This window comes from Cyprinus carpio, chromosome B21, assembly GCF_018340385.1.
Source record: "Cyprinus carpio isolate SPL01 chromosome B21, ASM1834038v1, whole genome shotgun sequence".
In the NCBI taxonomy this organism is placed as follows: domain Eukaryota; kingdom Metazoa; phylum Chordata; class Actinopteri; order Cypriniformes; family Cyprinidae; genus Cyprinus; species Cyprinus carpio.
In genome coordinates, this window is record NC_056617.1 from 13,498,531 (window position 1) to 13,513,352 (window position 14,822).

The 14,822-nt window shown below is 35.1% G+C and overlaps 1 protein-coding gene across 2 annotated transcripts in view; it reads left to right on the forward strand.

The window, feature by feature from the left end:
* Positions 1-14,822, forward strand: part of kif4 (kinesin family member 4) — a 233,219-nt gene that overhangs the window by 13,520 nt on the left and 204,877 nt on the right. For both annotated transcript variants that reach the window (XM_042748267.1, XM_042748268.1), the window contains exons 4-5: positions 4,697-4,887; positions 4,997-5,086. In XM_042748267.1, the coding sequence (XP_042604201.1) occupies positions 4,697-4,887; positions 4,997-5,086 (281 nt within the window). The remainder of the gene's footprint in view (positions 1-4,696; positions 4,888-4,996; positions 5,087-14,822) is intronic.

Genomic DNA, 14,822 nt, shown 5'->3' on the forward strand with positions numbered 1-14,822 from the left:
ACTTTTTTCTTATAACATAAATAACTGAACATTTAAATACATAAAGCAATACAGAAAAACGTATAAAGTTAAACGTTTTACACAGATTAAAGTGCAAAGAACTATAAAGACCAATAGGTACCACTTTACAATAAGACCTCATTAGTTAACCTTAGTTAATGCATTAACATTCACACTGAGCAATGGCTACATTTGCTATAGAAGTTAAGTCTTTATTCATGTTAGTTCATTAAATAACAGTTGCAACTTTTGATTTTAACGTGTTATTAAATATTGGTATACCTAAGATTAATGAATGTTCAGAAGAATTTTTCAATGGCAGTATATGTTAACTAATGAATGAAGTAATGAAAGCCCTAATGTAAAGTGTGAATGAACAATAAAGAATCAAAACACTTTCAAAACAATATCTAGGACATGTTGTAGTCCAGATTAAAATGTAAAAAAAGTTTGAAAATAAATAGCCTATTAAGTGTAAATATTTAAGTATTTGGCGCTGTGATAAACACCATAGCAAATCCACAAATCTGAATGGCTATTTAAATCTATTTAAATACGTTTTAGAAAGTAGCAGCTGCTTTATTAATGGTGTTTCCAGGCTGCATTTTCTGCAGTTTACTGCCATCTGCTGTCAGAGAGTGAATGTGCTTTCATTCAGGGCACGTTCCCCAACGCGTGCTTGTTTACATCAGAGCACACAGGCATCTTTCAAGCAGCATACAGCGGTGTTGTGCATTTTGAACAGTTGATGGGAAAAGTATTCTTAAAATCCATTCCAAATTCTGAATAATTTGTAATATATAATTATTCACAGTATTTATAAGTAACAATACCGTGCATATTCATTACCGTGATATATCGCATTACTGAATACCTGCACATGTCTAAGTCAAACCATTCTGTTTTTGCTTCAATTTCAAAATTATACAATTTAATTTAAAAACTGCACATGTTGGCTGTATGGAGCATCTTTGTTTGGATCATGATTAAAATGCAGTGGTTGCCTCTAATTTTAAATGGTAAGTGCACAGACAAAGCCTTATTTTGTTTATATGAAGAGATATATTTTATTTGTTACTTTATTTAATTTGGGGCTTGTTTTAAAGTTTCAATTTAGTTTTGTTATTTACATTTACATTCTATGTAAATTTTGTCATTTAGCAGATGATTTCATCCAAAGCGACTTACAAATGGACAATAGAACAGGACAGGTCTATAGAAGCAATCAAAACCACCAAAAGAGCAATAATATGCCAGTGCTATATTAATATATTATAGTTATATTTCAATTTATCAAAGAAATGTACAACATTTTGTCCAAGCAATAATAAAAGAACACATTTAATTAATAATTTCTTAAATATTTTATATAAAAAAGGTGAATCGAATCATGAAATCAAAATCGTGAATCGAATCTAATCGAATCGTGAGTTTAGTGAATCGTTACGTCCCTAAGCACAAGAATGCAAAAAGCACATACTCATTTGTAACATAAAAAGTATATGAATGAATATGTGTATGCGTTTATGGTGTATTCAAAAAAAGATTTAATCAGGAATGAAACACCATAATGTTGCCTTGAGACACACAAACATTCTGATCTAGCTTTATTTGGAGCTCACTTTTTTGGCAAAACTTCAAAATAAACAGCATGATGCGTCAGTGGCCACTCTCATAGTGTATAATGACAGTGGACTTTCTCAGATGCTTCAGCAGTGGACCCAACCCGGAAAAAGACAATGGTCTTTTCTTCCTCTATTTTGATACATCTGAGTGGAGCAGCTTCACCAAAAAAAAAAAAAAACCAAAAAAAAAAAAAAAAAAAAAAAAAAAATTATATATATATAAATAAAAGGTAGGGCATGACTTCAGGCTTCTCTTTCGTGGATAAAGACCTCTTGTCTCCTTGTCAGTGTACAGCAGAGTTACACTTTTTGCTAGGCTTCAAGGTTCATGTGAACTGACCTTTTATGCGAACTCTGTTATTGTTTTGGGTGCGTACTCGAGTTTGGAAAGTGTCATTCAATTGTTCTGAACTTTAATGTCAAACAAACCCAGGTGTGCACCGAAAGTGCTAATGTAAAATTCACCTTTTAGGTCAGTCAGTCAGTTTTTTTTTGAACCAATGTTAACTTCACTTATTAATTTATTCATTTAAATTTGTTAACATGTCCAGCAAATACATTTAACAATTCACATATACAACTTACCACAAGCTGTTATTATTATTGTTATTATAATCTTGACTAAACTTAAAGGTATATTATACGCAAAAATGAGAAGGTACTTGAAAAGTACTTCAATTTTTTTAAGGGCAGTATGTATGAAAATAATTTATTTTTTATTTATTTTTTTCTCTTTAAAACAATCTTTTTACGCAAAATTAACAATGACATAAATACAGATCCGTTTCGCCTGGCTTTTAGCAGCGCATGGAATTTGGTGATATTACTACTTGAGGTTAAATGCGGTCTCGTGATATTAGTATAAAGTTGTGTTTGTGGTTAAATCTTTGATAGTGCTTGCATTATATTGTTCGGTCTTTTATTGTATGTGCTGTTCGTTTGGGTTTCATTTGGGAACACAATGTATATAAACCTTAGGAACGCATATAAAGTCTGACACGTTTTGTGTTGCGCTATTATTCATCAGTTGCACTTATTTTAAAATAAAAGTTAAAACCCTCACTCTGAGTTTGCATGTGTCCAAATATTATATGTAATGTGAAGCATGTCCAGGCCATTGGCGCCCTCTACAGGTATTTGTTGTAATGCATAATAGTGTTTTCAGGGTACCAAAATTTCAGTAGTTGGAACCAATACCAGTGAAAATCCATGGTTCTCGGTGTCAATTTTGGTACCAAAGCAAAACACAAAAACATGCTGATTGAACAACATTATTTTTATTAATAACATTAAACAAAAATTAAATGTACAAAACCAATGCCATTCTTTATACTTAGTTCAAATTGTTTCAGGTTTTTCCACAAGTAATAAAAGTATGAAAAAAAAGTAGTAAAGATGTTGTAGAAGAAGAATATAATATTTTTGTATAGAGGTGTGGTGTGTGTGTGAAAATGTGAAATTTTATATTTTTGACAAGAGAAAATATATTTTTTTGTGTATATAAAAGCTCAGCTTTTATAATAAATTAAGATAACATTACATATATTTTGTATATTAAATAGATGGAAACTGTAATATTAAAAACACTTTACAATAAGATTTTATTTGTTAGATAACATGACCTAACAATAAATAATAGTTATATGGCAATTATTTTTCTTAGGGTTGATTTCAAATATTACTAATACATAAATCGCAAGTTCAATCCTTTAAAATTATTTAATGTCAAGTCAAGTCAAGTCATCTTTATTTATATAGCGCTTTAAACAAAAAAGATTGCGTCAAAGCAACTGAACAACAATAATTAGGAAAAACAGTGTCAATAATGCAAAATGACAGTTAAAGGCAGTTCATCATTGAATTCAGTGATGTCATCATGCAGCTCAGTTCAGTTTAAATAGTATCTGTGCAATAATTTGCAATCAAGTCAACGATATCACTGTAAATGAAGTGTCCCCAACTAAGCAAGCCAGAGGCGACAGCGGCAAGGAACCCAAAACTCCATCAGTGACAGAATGGAGAAAAAAACCTTGGGAGAAACCAGGCTCAGTTGGGGGGCCAGTTCTCCTCTGACCAGACGAAACCAGCAGTTAAATTCCAGGCTGCAGCAAAGTCAGATTGTGCAGAAGAATCATCTGTTTCCTGTGGTCTTGTCCGGTGGTCGTCCGAGACACTAATGCCCAATGAACAAACATGATCAAGTGTTTGTATTAATGTTCACAAACATTAATGAATGTTGTAAAAAATAAATTTTTCACTCACTGTAAGATGTTACTAGATCTAACTCATGTTAGAAAACATTAAATCATTGTACAGTAAAGACTATATAGGAGATAAAATTTGACTATACTTTTATTTAATCCAAACTGTTTTCATATGTAATTTTAAAGGGCTTTTAAAACCTGCTAGATATTTAGCCAAGAATTACAACTAACTAAAAAAAAAAACAACAACTGTTTTTCTAACCATACATTTGTACATCTAACACGCATATTTTTTAAAAGCCTGTGGCGTGTAAAAATAGTAAATACTATTATGTCCTCCTGTTTTTTTTTTTTTTTACAGTAAAAAAAGTTATAGGAGCATTAAATAGTTAACAAAGAAACTCCATTTTAATGCTCATTATATTAGCATTAGTCTGTATCTCTGTATATCTGTAGCCTGTATCTTGTGAGCTAAGTGCATAGTGTTGATAAGTGTTGATATAGTTCATAATTTCCCAAGTGTGTGATTCTGCTTTCATTCTTCAGGTCAATCATACATCAAATGTTAAAGTTACCACAGTCATTGCATGCTTTTGTGCTGCACTTTATTTGTACCATTTTGTTTTATTAGTTTATTAGAATTTAAAAGATAAATGATATTGTTTGATAAGTGAGATCTCTGATTTTAGTCCTTGAAAATCAAAAAAGTAGTGCTTAAAGTCCTGGAATTTCATTTTGCAGTTTCTGTGCGAACCCTGGTTTGTTCTTAATCTTGTGTAAAACAATATATTTTGAGAGATTTCACAAATGTGTTTTTTTTTTGGGTTTTTTTTTTTGGTTGGTTAACCTTATTTTTTGCATTTGCAGGTTATAATGCCACAGTTCTGGCCTATGGGCAGACAGGGTCAGGGAAGACATTCTCTATGGGTGGCACATACACATCAGAACAAGAGAATGAGTCCACAGTTGGGGTCATCCCACGAGTAATACGAAGAATCTTTCAGGAAAAGTCTAAATGTGCAGACTGTGAATTTTTGTTGGCTGTATCTTACCTTGAGGTATAAATGCTTGTGTACCTTCATCTTGGTCTCCTTTATGGATGTAATTTAAGAATGAAGTCAATATTCATTTTTGGTAACTCGTGTGTTGTTATTCTTTTAAACTTAGATTTACAATGAAGAGATCCTGGACCTGCTGTGCACATCAAAGGACAAACCGATTATCAGTATCAGAGAGGATCCAAAAGATGGAATTAAAGTGAGTTCTACAACCCGTAATTAGGAATGGTTGATAAAATAACAATTATAATGGTTAAATTTCGATATAATGTTTTTGCATTATGCAAATAATGCTGCATATGCATGTCAAAGCATCGCACTGGTGCCAATAACAATTTGCTAAATGATAAGCATTGTCATTTCTGTTGCATATGAGAAACCAGGACTCGACAATAAGGACTGCCCGGGGCCAGCGTAAAATTGACACAGGAATTGTTACTTGCACTATCGAGGCAGTGTCGCATCGTCACTAAAGTTTATGAATTGCATTTTTTCTTTCATTCTTGCCAGTGTTTAAACCATTCAACGCTTACACGCTTCCCTGGAGGCCGTGCACTCATGCACACTTGCAGCGTACACAGTTTTGTCACGGTACCAAAATTTCAGCATTCGGTACCAGTGAATATCAATGGTTCTCGGTACCAATTTCGATACGTCAGTAAATCAATGTTATTGCGAATATTAATGTACTTGTTCATAATTGTGTCAGTGTTTTATTCACAAGAACAACAAAGTGACGAGAAACACTCTGTAGAGCACTTTCACGTAAGGGGACCCGCAGTGTATGCTCAATTGCTCAATCTAAGGTAGTAAAAACATAACGGTTTATTTAGTTAGGTCTTTATACACCTAAAAACATAGTTATGTAAAATACATTGCATTTCTGTCAATAGATCTTTATAAATATTAAACATTGCACCTTTAAGTAAAGCAATGGACTGATTATTGTGGAAATGTGAAATTTTATATTTTTGAAGATATAATATATAATTTTTGTGTATATATAAAATCTGCTTTTATAATAATTTTAGATAGGATTACATATATTGAATGTATATCAAATAGATGGAAACATAGATGTAATATTAAAAACACTTTACAATAAGATCACATTTGTTAGATAACATGACGTAACAATAAACAATATTTATATGGCAATTATTCTTATTAGGGTTAATTTCAAAATATACCAATACATAAATCACAAGTTCAGTCTGTTAAAATTATTTAATGCACAATGAACAAACATGAATGATCAAGTGGTTTGCATTAAATAACATTCACAAACATTAATAAATGTTCTAAAAAATATACTGTTCACTCACTGTAAGATGTTACTAGATCTAACTTGTTAGAAAACAATAAGTCATTGTACAGTAAAGCCTGTACAGGAGATAAAATTTGACTGTACTTTTATTTAATCCAAGCTGTGTTCATATGTAATAAAAATTTTTTTTTAAAAACCTGCTAGCAATATTCAGCCAAGAATTATATATATATTATATATATATATATATATTATATATATATATATATATATATATATATATATATATATATATATATATATATATATATATATATATATATATAAAAAAAATTCTGACGGAGTGCTATGACATAAACACTGTTAACCATACATTTGTATATTCTCATGTTCATGTTAAAGGATTAAAGCGTTCACACTGCACAAACGTTTGCGGTTTGGCAGTGCATTTAGGAGCAGTGCATCTGCAGCAGTGCAGAGATCATTTCAGTACCGAGTCTATTTTTTGCTGTGCTGCACACACTGAATTAAAGTAACAGTGTGTTGTTTGCGGTAAATATGAACATACATTTACACAAAAATGTAGTTATTATACCATAAATGCATATAATTACTGTGTCTACTGTGTTTCACAGCCAACACATAGGGTATGGCTCTTTGGCTAGGTTTAAAGGAAAAGAACACTTTTAGATAAAACAAGGTAGGGCTGCACAATTAATCGAATTTGTAATCGCGATTACAATTACAGATGCCACAATTATGTAATCGTACAAAGCGGCAATTAATCATTCAAAGTCCACTTATGTTATTCTGCGTGCTTAAGATGTGTTTTTTTTTCTTTCTACAGGTTATCTTAAGGGTTTTCCATTGTTTTAATATTAGTGTTAGTAAACATTATAATACCATTCATATTTTTACTTTTTTTTATTATTTAAAGAAGAAACCAATCCAATGTACGGTTGACATTTGAGCCTTAATACAACAGAAAAGCAATAAAATATTTTCTCTTAGTGTTTTCATATAAAAATATGGCAAGCAATGTCCGATCTGCCCCAAACTTCACACGTTTGACAAGAGTCATGTCCTGAACACATCAACATGCCCAAATTCAGTTATAGTCATAGCGCCACCTGCTGGTAACAGGAAGTGGCATGGTTAACACTGTTATGGACTCCTAGGAACATATTAAAAAGTGTCAACAAGTGCTAAATAGCCTGCCAACATGCTAGAAACATACTAAAACATGCTAGCAACACTTAGCTAAGTGCTAAAGCATGCTACTAATGCAGTGAAACAGGAAGTTGTTGTAACTCAGGGAAGCAATGTCCGATCTCCCCCAAACTTCACACGTTTGACAAGAGTCCTGTCCTGAACACATCAACATGCCGCAATTCAGTTATAGTCATAGCGTCACCTGCTGGTAACAGGAAGTGACATGGTTAACACTTTTATGGACTCCTAGGAACATATTAAAAAGTGTCAACAAGTGCTAAATAGGCTGCCAACGTGCTAGAAACATACTAAAACATGATAGCAACACTTAGCTAAGTGCTAAAGCATGCTATTAATGCAGTGAAACATGAAGTTGCTGTAACTCCGGCAAGCAATGTCCGATCTCCCCCAAACTTCAAACGTTTGACAAGAATCCTGTCCTGAACACATCAACATGCCCAAATTCAGCTATAGTCATAGCGCCACCTGCTGGTAACAGGAAGTGACATGTTTAACACTGTTATGGACATCCTAGCAACAATAATAAAAAGCATCAACAAGTGTTTAATAGGCTGGCAACATTCTAGAACCATGGTGTTAAAAACATGCTAGCAACACATACTAAGTGCTAAAGCATGCTATTAATACTATTAAACAGGAAGTTGTTGTAACTCAGGCAAGCAATGTCCAATCTGCCCCAAACTTAATACACTGGCAACATGCTAGAAACTTACTAAAACATGCTAGCAAATAGCAGCAGTTAGCTAACTGCTAAAGTATGCTATTAATACAGTGAAACAGGAAGTTACTGTAACTCAGGCATGCAGTGTGCAATCTGACCCAAATTAAACAAGTTTGATAAGAGTCCTGTCCTGAACACACCTACATGCCCTTATTCGATAATAGTCATAGCGCCACCTGCTGGCAACAGGAAGTGACATGTTTAGCACCATTATGGACCCCTAGCAACATAATAAAATGCATCAACAAGTGTTAAATAGGCTAGCAAAATTCTAGAACCATGCTAAAACATGCTAGCAACATGTAGCTAAGTGTTAAAGCATGCTATTATTGCAGTGTAGCAGAACATAACTGACTCGTGCATACAATGTCCAATCCGCCTCAAACTTCACATGTTTGATTAGAGTCTTGGCCTGAAGAGATCTTCATGTTCATATTTTGTTATAGTTATAGCGCCACCTACTGGTAACAGGAAGTGACATGGTTAACACTGTTATGGACTCCTAGGACCATATTAAAAAGTGTCAGCATTTGCTAAATACACTGGCAACATGTTAGAAACATACTAATACATGCTAGCAACACTTAGCTAAGTGCTAAAGCATGCTTCTAATGCAGTGAAAAAGGAAGTTTTTGTAACTCAGGTAAGCAATGTCCAATCTGCCCCAAATTGGACAAGTGTGATTAGAGTCCTGGCCTGAAGACATGTACATGCTCAAATTTGGTTTTAGATATAGTGCCACCCACTGGCAACAGGAAGTGACATCTTTTACACTGGTATGCACTATTAGCAACACAGTAAAATATGCCATTGTGTGCTAGACATGCTAGAAATATTCTCAAACATGCTAGCAACACCTACTAAGAGCTAAAGCATGCTATTATACTATCAAAGAGGAAGTTGTTGTAACTCATGCATACAATGCCCAATCTTCCCCAAACTTCACACATTTTATAAGAATCCTGGCTTGAACACATCAACATGCCAATATTTGGTTATAGTCATAGCGCCACTTGCTGGCAACATGAAGTGTCATGTGTAACACTGTTATGGACTGCTTGCAAAATAATAAAAAGCATCAACAAGTGTTAACTAGGCTGGCAAAATTCTAGAAGCATGTTAAACCATGCTAGCAACACTTAGCTCAGTGTTAAAGTATGCTATTAATGCAGTGTTGCAGAACATTACTGTAACTTGTGCATGCAATGTCCAATCTGCCTCAAACTTCACAAGTTTGATTAGAGTCCTGGCCTGAAGATATCTACATGCTCATATTTGCTTACAGTTATAGCGCCACCTACTGGCAACAGGAAGTGACATGTTTTACACTTATGCACTATTAGCAACACAGTACAATATTCCATTGTGTGCTAATCATAATAGAAATATTCTCAAACATGCTAGAAACACTTACTATGTGCTAAAGGATGCTATTAATACTATGAAACAGGAAGTTGTTGTAACTCATGCATACAATGCCTAATCTGCCCCAAACTTGACACGTTTTATAAGAGTCCTGGCCTGAACACATCTATAGACCAATATTCAATCAGGAAATAATTTATAGCGCCACATCTGGGCAAAAAAAAAAAAAAAAACAGGAAATTACTTATTTTAAACTAACAAACAAAAAATTTAAAAATGAAATGTCTGATCTGCCCTAAACTTCACATTTTTGATAAGATTCCTGGTCTCAAAACAGATCTTAAGGCCAATATTTCAGTTTATGATCATACTGCCACCTGCTGGTGACGGAAATTACTTGTTTTAAACTAACTTAAACATGCAATATCCGGTCTGCCCAAAGTTCATGTGTTTGATATGGGTCCTGGCCTGAACTCATCTTTAGGCCAATATTTATTTATAGTCTTAGCGCCACCTTCTGGCAACAGGAAATTACTTGTTTTAAACTAACTTAAACATGCAATGTCTGATCTGCCCGAAACTTTGCATGTTTGGTAAAAGTCCTGGTCTGAAGACATTTAAATGCCGATATTCAGATATAATCATAGCGCCACCTGTTGGCAAGAGGAAATGTGGCACAAATATTTACCATTTTAAAAGCATATGTCCAACGGTTCACCATGATCTCCTATGGGCCACCGGGTGGTGGTGAGCCCGGGTGCGGGGCCCGTTAATCGCTGCTTCAGCTTTAATTTTTTGTGGCCTTAAAAATCCTCAAAAACTTGAAACTTGGCACACACATTGGAACCTGCGGCCATCAGGAAGCTGCAGAGGCTGGGACCCGGGCTTGGCACAGGGGCTCTACGGCGCCCCCTGGAGCACAGTCAGAAATCTTGAACCATATCTCACACATACTTGCATGTATTTATATGAAACTCTGTATACTTATAGATCTCATTGAGCCGAACAACTTTCGTGCTCTATGACAAATGGCAACAGGAAGTGAGCTATTCAGGGCTGTTTAAAAAACGCATGCTCTGGAATTTGAAATACTCCTCTGAGGTTTTCCATCCGTTCTCCACGAAACTCTGTGAACATGATCTCAAGACATTGGGGATGAAAAATTGCCAGGGGATTTTTGATATCTCAAACGGTTTGTCCGTGGCGAGGCGTTGAAATTAGGGCAAAAAACGAGAAAAATGTCTAATAACATCCACATACATTGCCTGATTTAGATCAAACTTCATCGGATTGTTCGATGTATGATGCCGATCGCATAGATGTGACTATTAGGAGTCAAAGTTATAGCGCCACCAACTGGCAGCAGGAAGTGTCATTTTCAAAATGTTTTGAATTCAGCATCTTATTTTCACTCAATTTGCTTCAAACTTCATCAGAATAATGACAAAACACGGCCGATGTAAATCTGTTGTGGGGATATTGATATCTAATATAGTGTTGCCATGGCAACGTGTCAGTCTTGAATATTCTGTTCTGGTGGTTTTGAAGCAGATAACATGCTCAGAATTACATGAAACTCAAAACACATATCAGTATTAATGATAGGCTAGACAATGGAAAAAGCACATGAAAGGGCATGGAGGAGGCACTCTATAGCGCCACCTTTTGTCAAAAGTGAGGGGGTTAGTTTTAGCTAACACTAACTTAAACATGCAATGTCCAATGTTCACCAATCTTCAAAATATTTGGAAAGAGTCATGCTTTATACTAACTCAAACATTCCATGTTCAATCTGCACTAAATTTCATATGCTTGATAAAAGTGCTGGACTGAAGAAATCTGCTTGCCAAAATCCAGTTATAGTTATAGCGCCTCCAGCTGGCAGCAAGAAGATTGGCACACATAAATGACTTTGAAATTCCTCTTATAATTACCATTTTAAGCGCATATTTCTTGCCGTTCGCTGTTTCACTAAAGCCACCCGCTGGCGGTGAGCCCGGGTGCGAGGGCCTGTTCATCACTGCTTGCAGCTTTAATTTGGGCCAATGGGCGCAGGGCCCTCTTGTTTCCCTAAGGATTATTAGGGCCTGAGCACCGATGGTGTGAGGACCCTATTGTATCTGCTCTGTTCATTATTATTAGGGCCCGAACACCGGTGGTGCGAGGACCCTCTTGTATCTGCTTCGTTTATTATTATTATTATTATTATTATTATTATTATTATTATTATTTTTCTGAAACTTTCTCAAAGTCACAAAACTTTGAACACATGTCAGAACTGGTGAAACTTTAGGTATGGTATGGTTTTCAAAAGTGGGTGTGGCAAAATGGCTCGACAGCGCCACCTGTACATGTTCAACGGTGTGCACCTTGAGCTACATTTCACGTACATGTACGAAAATGGTACACACATGTAACACACCAATTGAAGTTGCCATAACTCAGACATACAATGTCCAATCTGCCCCAAACTTCACATGTTTGATAAGACTCCTGACCTGAACAGATCTACATTCCCATATTCAGTTATAGTTATAGCGCCACCTGCTGGCAACAGGATGTGTCATGTTTATGCTGCAATGAACTACTCCAAGAAATTTAATGAAGTCAACATGTTTTTGGTCAGTCTTATCTAAAGGCCTTTGTGATAGTGAATTGTGAAGATCTTGAGTTTTTGTTAAAGGGCGTGTCCATGGCGCCGTGACAAATCATTCGATGTCTCGCCATGGGAATAAAGGTCATTGTAACTCAGGCATAAAATGTCAGATCTTGCCCAAACTTCACGCTTGATAAGAGTCCTGGCCTGAACACATCTGATGGCCAATATTCCATCGGTTGTGGCAAAATGCCACAATAGCGCCACCTATACACTTTCAACGGAGTGCGCCTCAAGCTAAGTTTCCCGTACATGTACAAAAATCGGTACACACATGTAACACCCCAATACCTACAAAAAAAGTCTCTTGGTATGAAATTCAAATCACAACAGGAAGTCAGATAATTTGTATTTTCTCTGCAAAATTTGTCGTTTTTGCCATTTTCAGGGGTTGTACTTTAACGAACTCCTCCTAGAGATTTATTCAGATCATCACCAAACTTTGTCAGGGTAATCTAAAGGCCTTTGCGATGTTAAATTGTGAAGATGTTGAGTTTTTGTTAAAGGGCGTGTCCGTGGCAGCCTGACAAATTTCGATGTTTTGCCATGAGGAAGGAAGTTGCTATAACTCAGACATACAATGTCCAATCTGTCCCAAACTTCACATGTTTGATAAGACTCCTGACCTGAGCAGATCTACATGCCCATATTCAGTTATAGCCATAGCTATAACTGACCGTTTAAAATTAAAATCACTTGGTTCCATTGTATTTAGATCATGTTAACCATAGATAAAATCCTACACTGCACCTTGCTTCCATGTTAAAAAGTGTCTATATTGTTTTTATGGCATTTGTTATGAAAAGCAATAGCCTGAAAACATTCAGTACAATTCAAATGCAAAACAACTGTTATCTCTTAAAAAAAAATACTGAAATTATATTAGATTACTCCATTAATGCATTTGTTTAAATTAACAACAAAAAAAAAATTAATGTGAATGCCATGGTTACAGTGACTACTATAATTCCATGCTATAATTCCATGGCAAATTATTTGCGACTCAAAAACCCTTCTAAACTGGATCACTGAGACTGAACAATTCTCCTGTTTTCCATGTCACTGTTGTTGACAAAGTCAGTGGTGTTTTACCTGCCGTTTAAACTAGTTTAAAAATCACAGAGACACATGTATCAGAGAACTCTGTGCCAAACTCAAATGTAGGGCAGGACTATAAATGATAACCAATTATTGCAATATTGCTTTCCTTGATGAAACGTTAAGAAGAGATTGATAAATGCTCGATATGATTTTAATGCTCCATAAGTTGAACGAAACAGTGCTGCTCATTTCAACCGCACCACACAGACCATTTATCCACTCGGCTCAAAGTTCAAACACCAGCGCAGCACAAGCTTACTGACCAGATGCATTTACACTTTGATGAATCTCAATCAAGCGACCACTATAGAGCACTGTGGGATCCAGTGTAAAGAGCCTGAATTCAGCAAAGAAGGCAAAAGTCTCAATGATTTAATCTAGTTTAAAGTAGGGGTGAACAAATATTTGAAGATTCGATGCTTCGATTGCAAGAGCCTGATTTGACTACCAATCTCACAGTCGAATATTCACAGAACTCTTATGATCATGCCATTTTGGCTATATGGGGGTGCTCCAAGTCGGATTTCACATACAACTACCAGTTTTCTCCCAATAAGTTAATATATAGTCTATTATGATAATGCTTTAAATAAAGTCTGAAAAGAAAGCAGCTTTTAATATATTGTTGATTTGCGTGAATGTCAGTTTTTTAATTTCTTCTTAATGCCATTCCAGCATCTATGGCTATATTCATGGTGAGAACTAGATAATCCATTCACAAGTCTGTCTACACATAAGTTGGGGGGGACAATTTAGAATCTTCAGTTCACCTAACCTGCATGTCTTTCGGCTGTGGGAGGAAACCGGAGTACCCGAAGTAAACCCATACTGACACAGGCCGGGGCTCAAAACAGGCACCTTCTTGCTGTGAGACAACAGTGCTAACTACTGAGCCAACGTGCATGAATCAATCCAACAGATTTAAGTTTCACTTTCTATAATCCATGACCAACAGAGCATTTTGGCGGAAGGGATTTAAATCTTTAATAAGACTTACACAGACAAAGTAAAAGACTGGATTTTGTTTCTTTGATCAGGTAGGGTAGAAGGGATTTCAAAACATTTCAACCGATCCTAATTTGATTGTTGTATGCTGTGAACATAGGCACCGATCCCATGGGTGCTCAGGAATGGCTAAGCACCCACATAAAAGCTTGAGATATAAACATATTGGCAAAACTGATCTTGCAAAACTTACAAAACTTAAAGAGATCACGATGATTTATTTATTCACTTTTTAATGCCATGCTAGCATCACACTATTTTCATGCCGATCTATGAATAAATTATACAAGGTATATAATTAACAAAAGGTTATAAAAGACATTTCAGATGTACACTAGACAAAAATTCTAAAATACATTCAGGTGATACATTTTTAAATAAATCAGTTAGACACACCTCTGAATAAGACCGTTGTCTATTTACATTAAAAACAGTACAATCCAATAAAATGTGTTTCACAGTCATTTTAGTTTGGCAAGTAAGGCATGATGGTGGTGCTTCACCTTTTAATATATATCCATAAATAAGTCTTGTATGACCTAAAAGACACCTTGTAAAAACAACTTGGACATACCTAGATTTAAAAT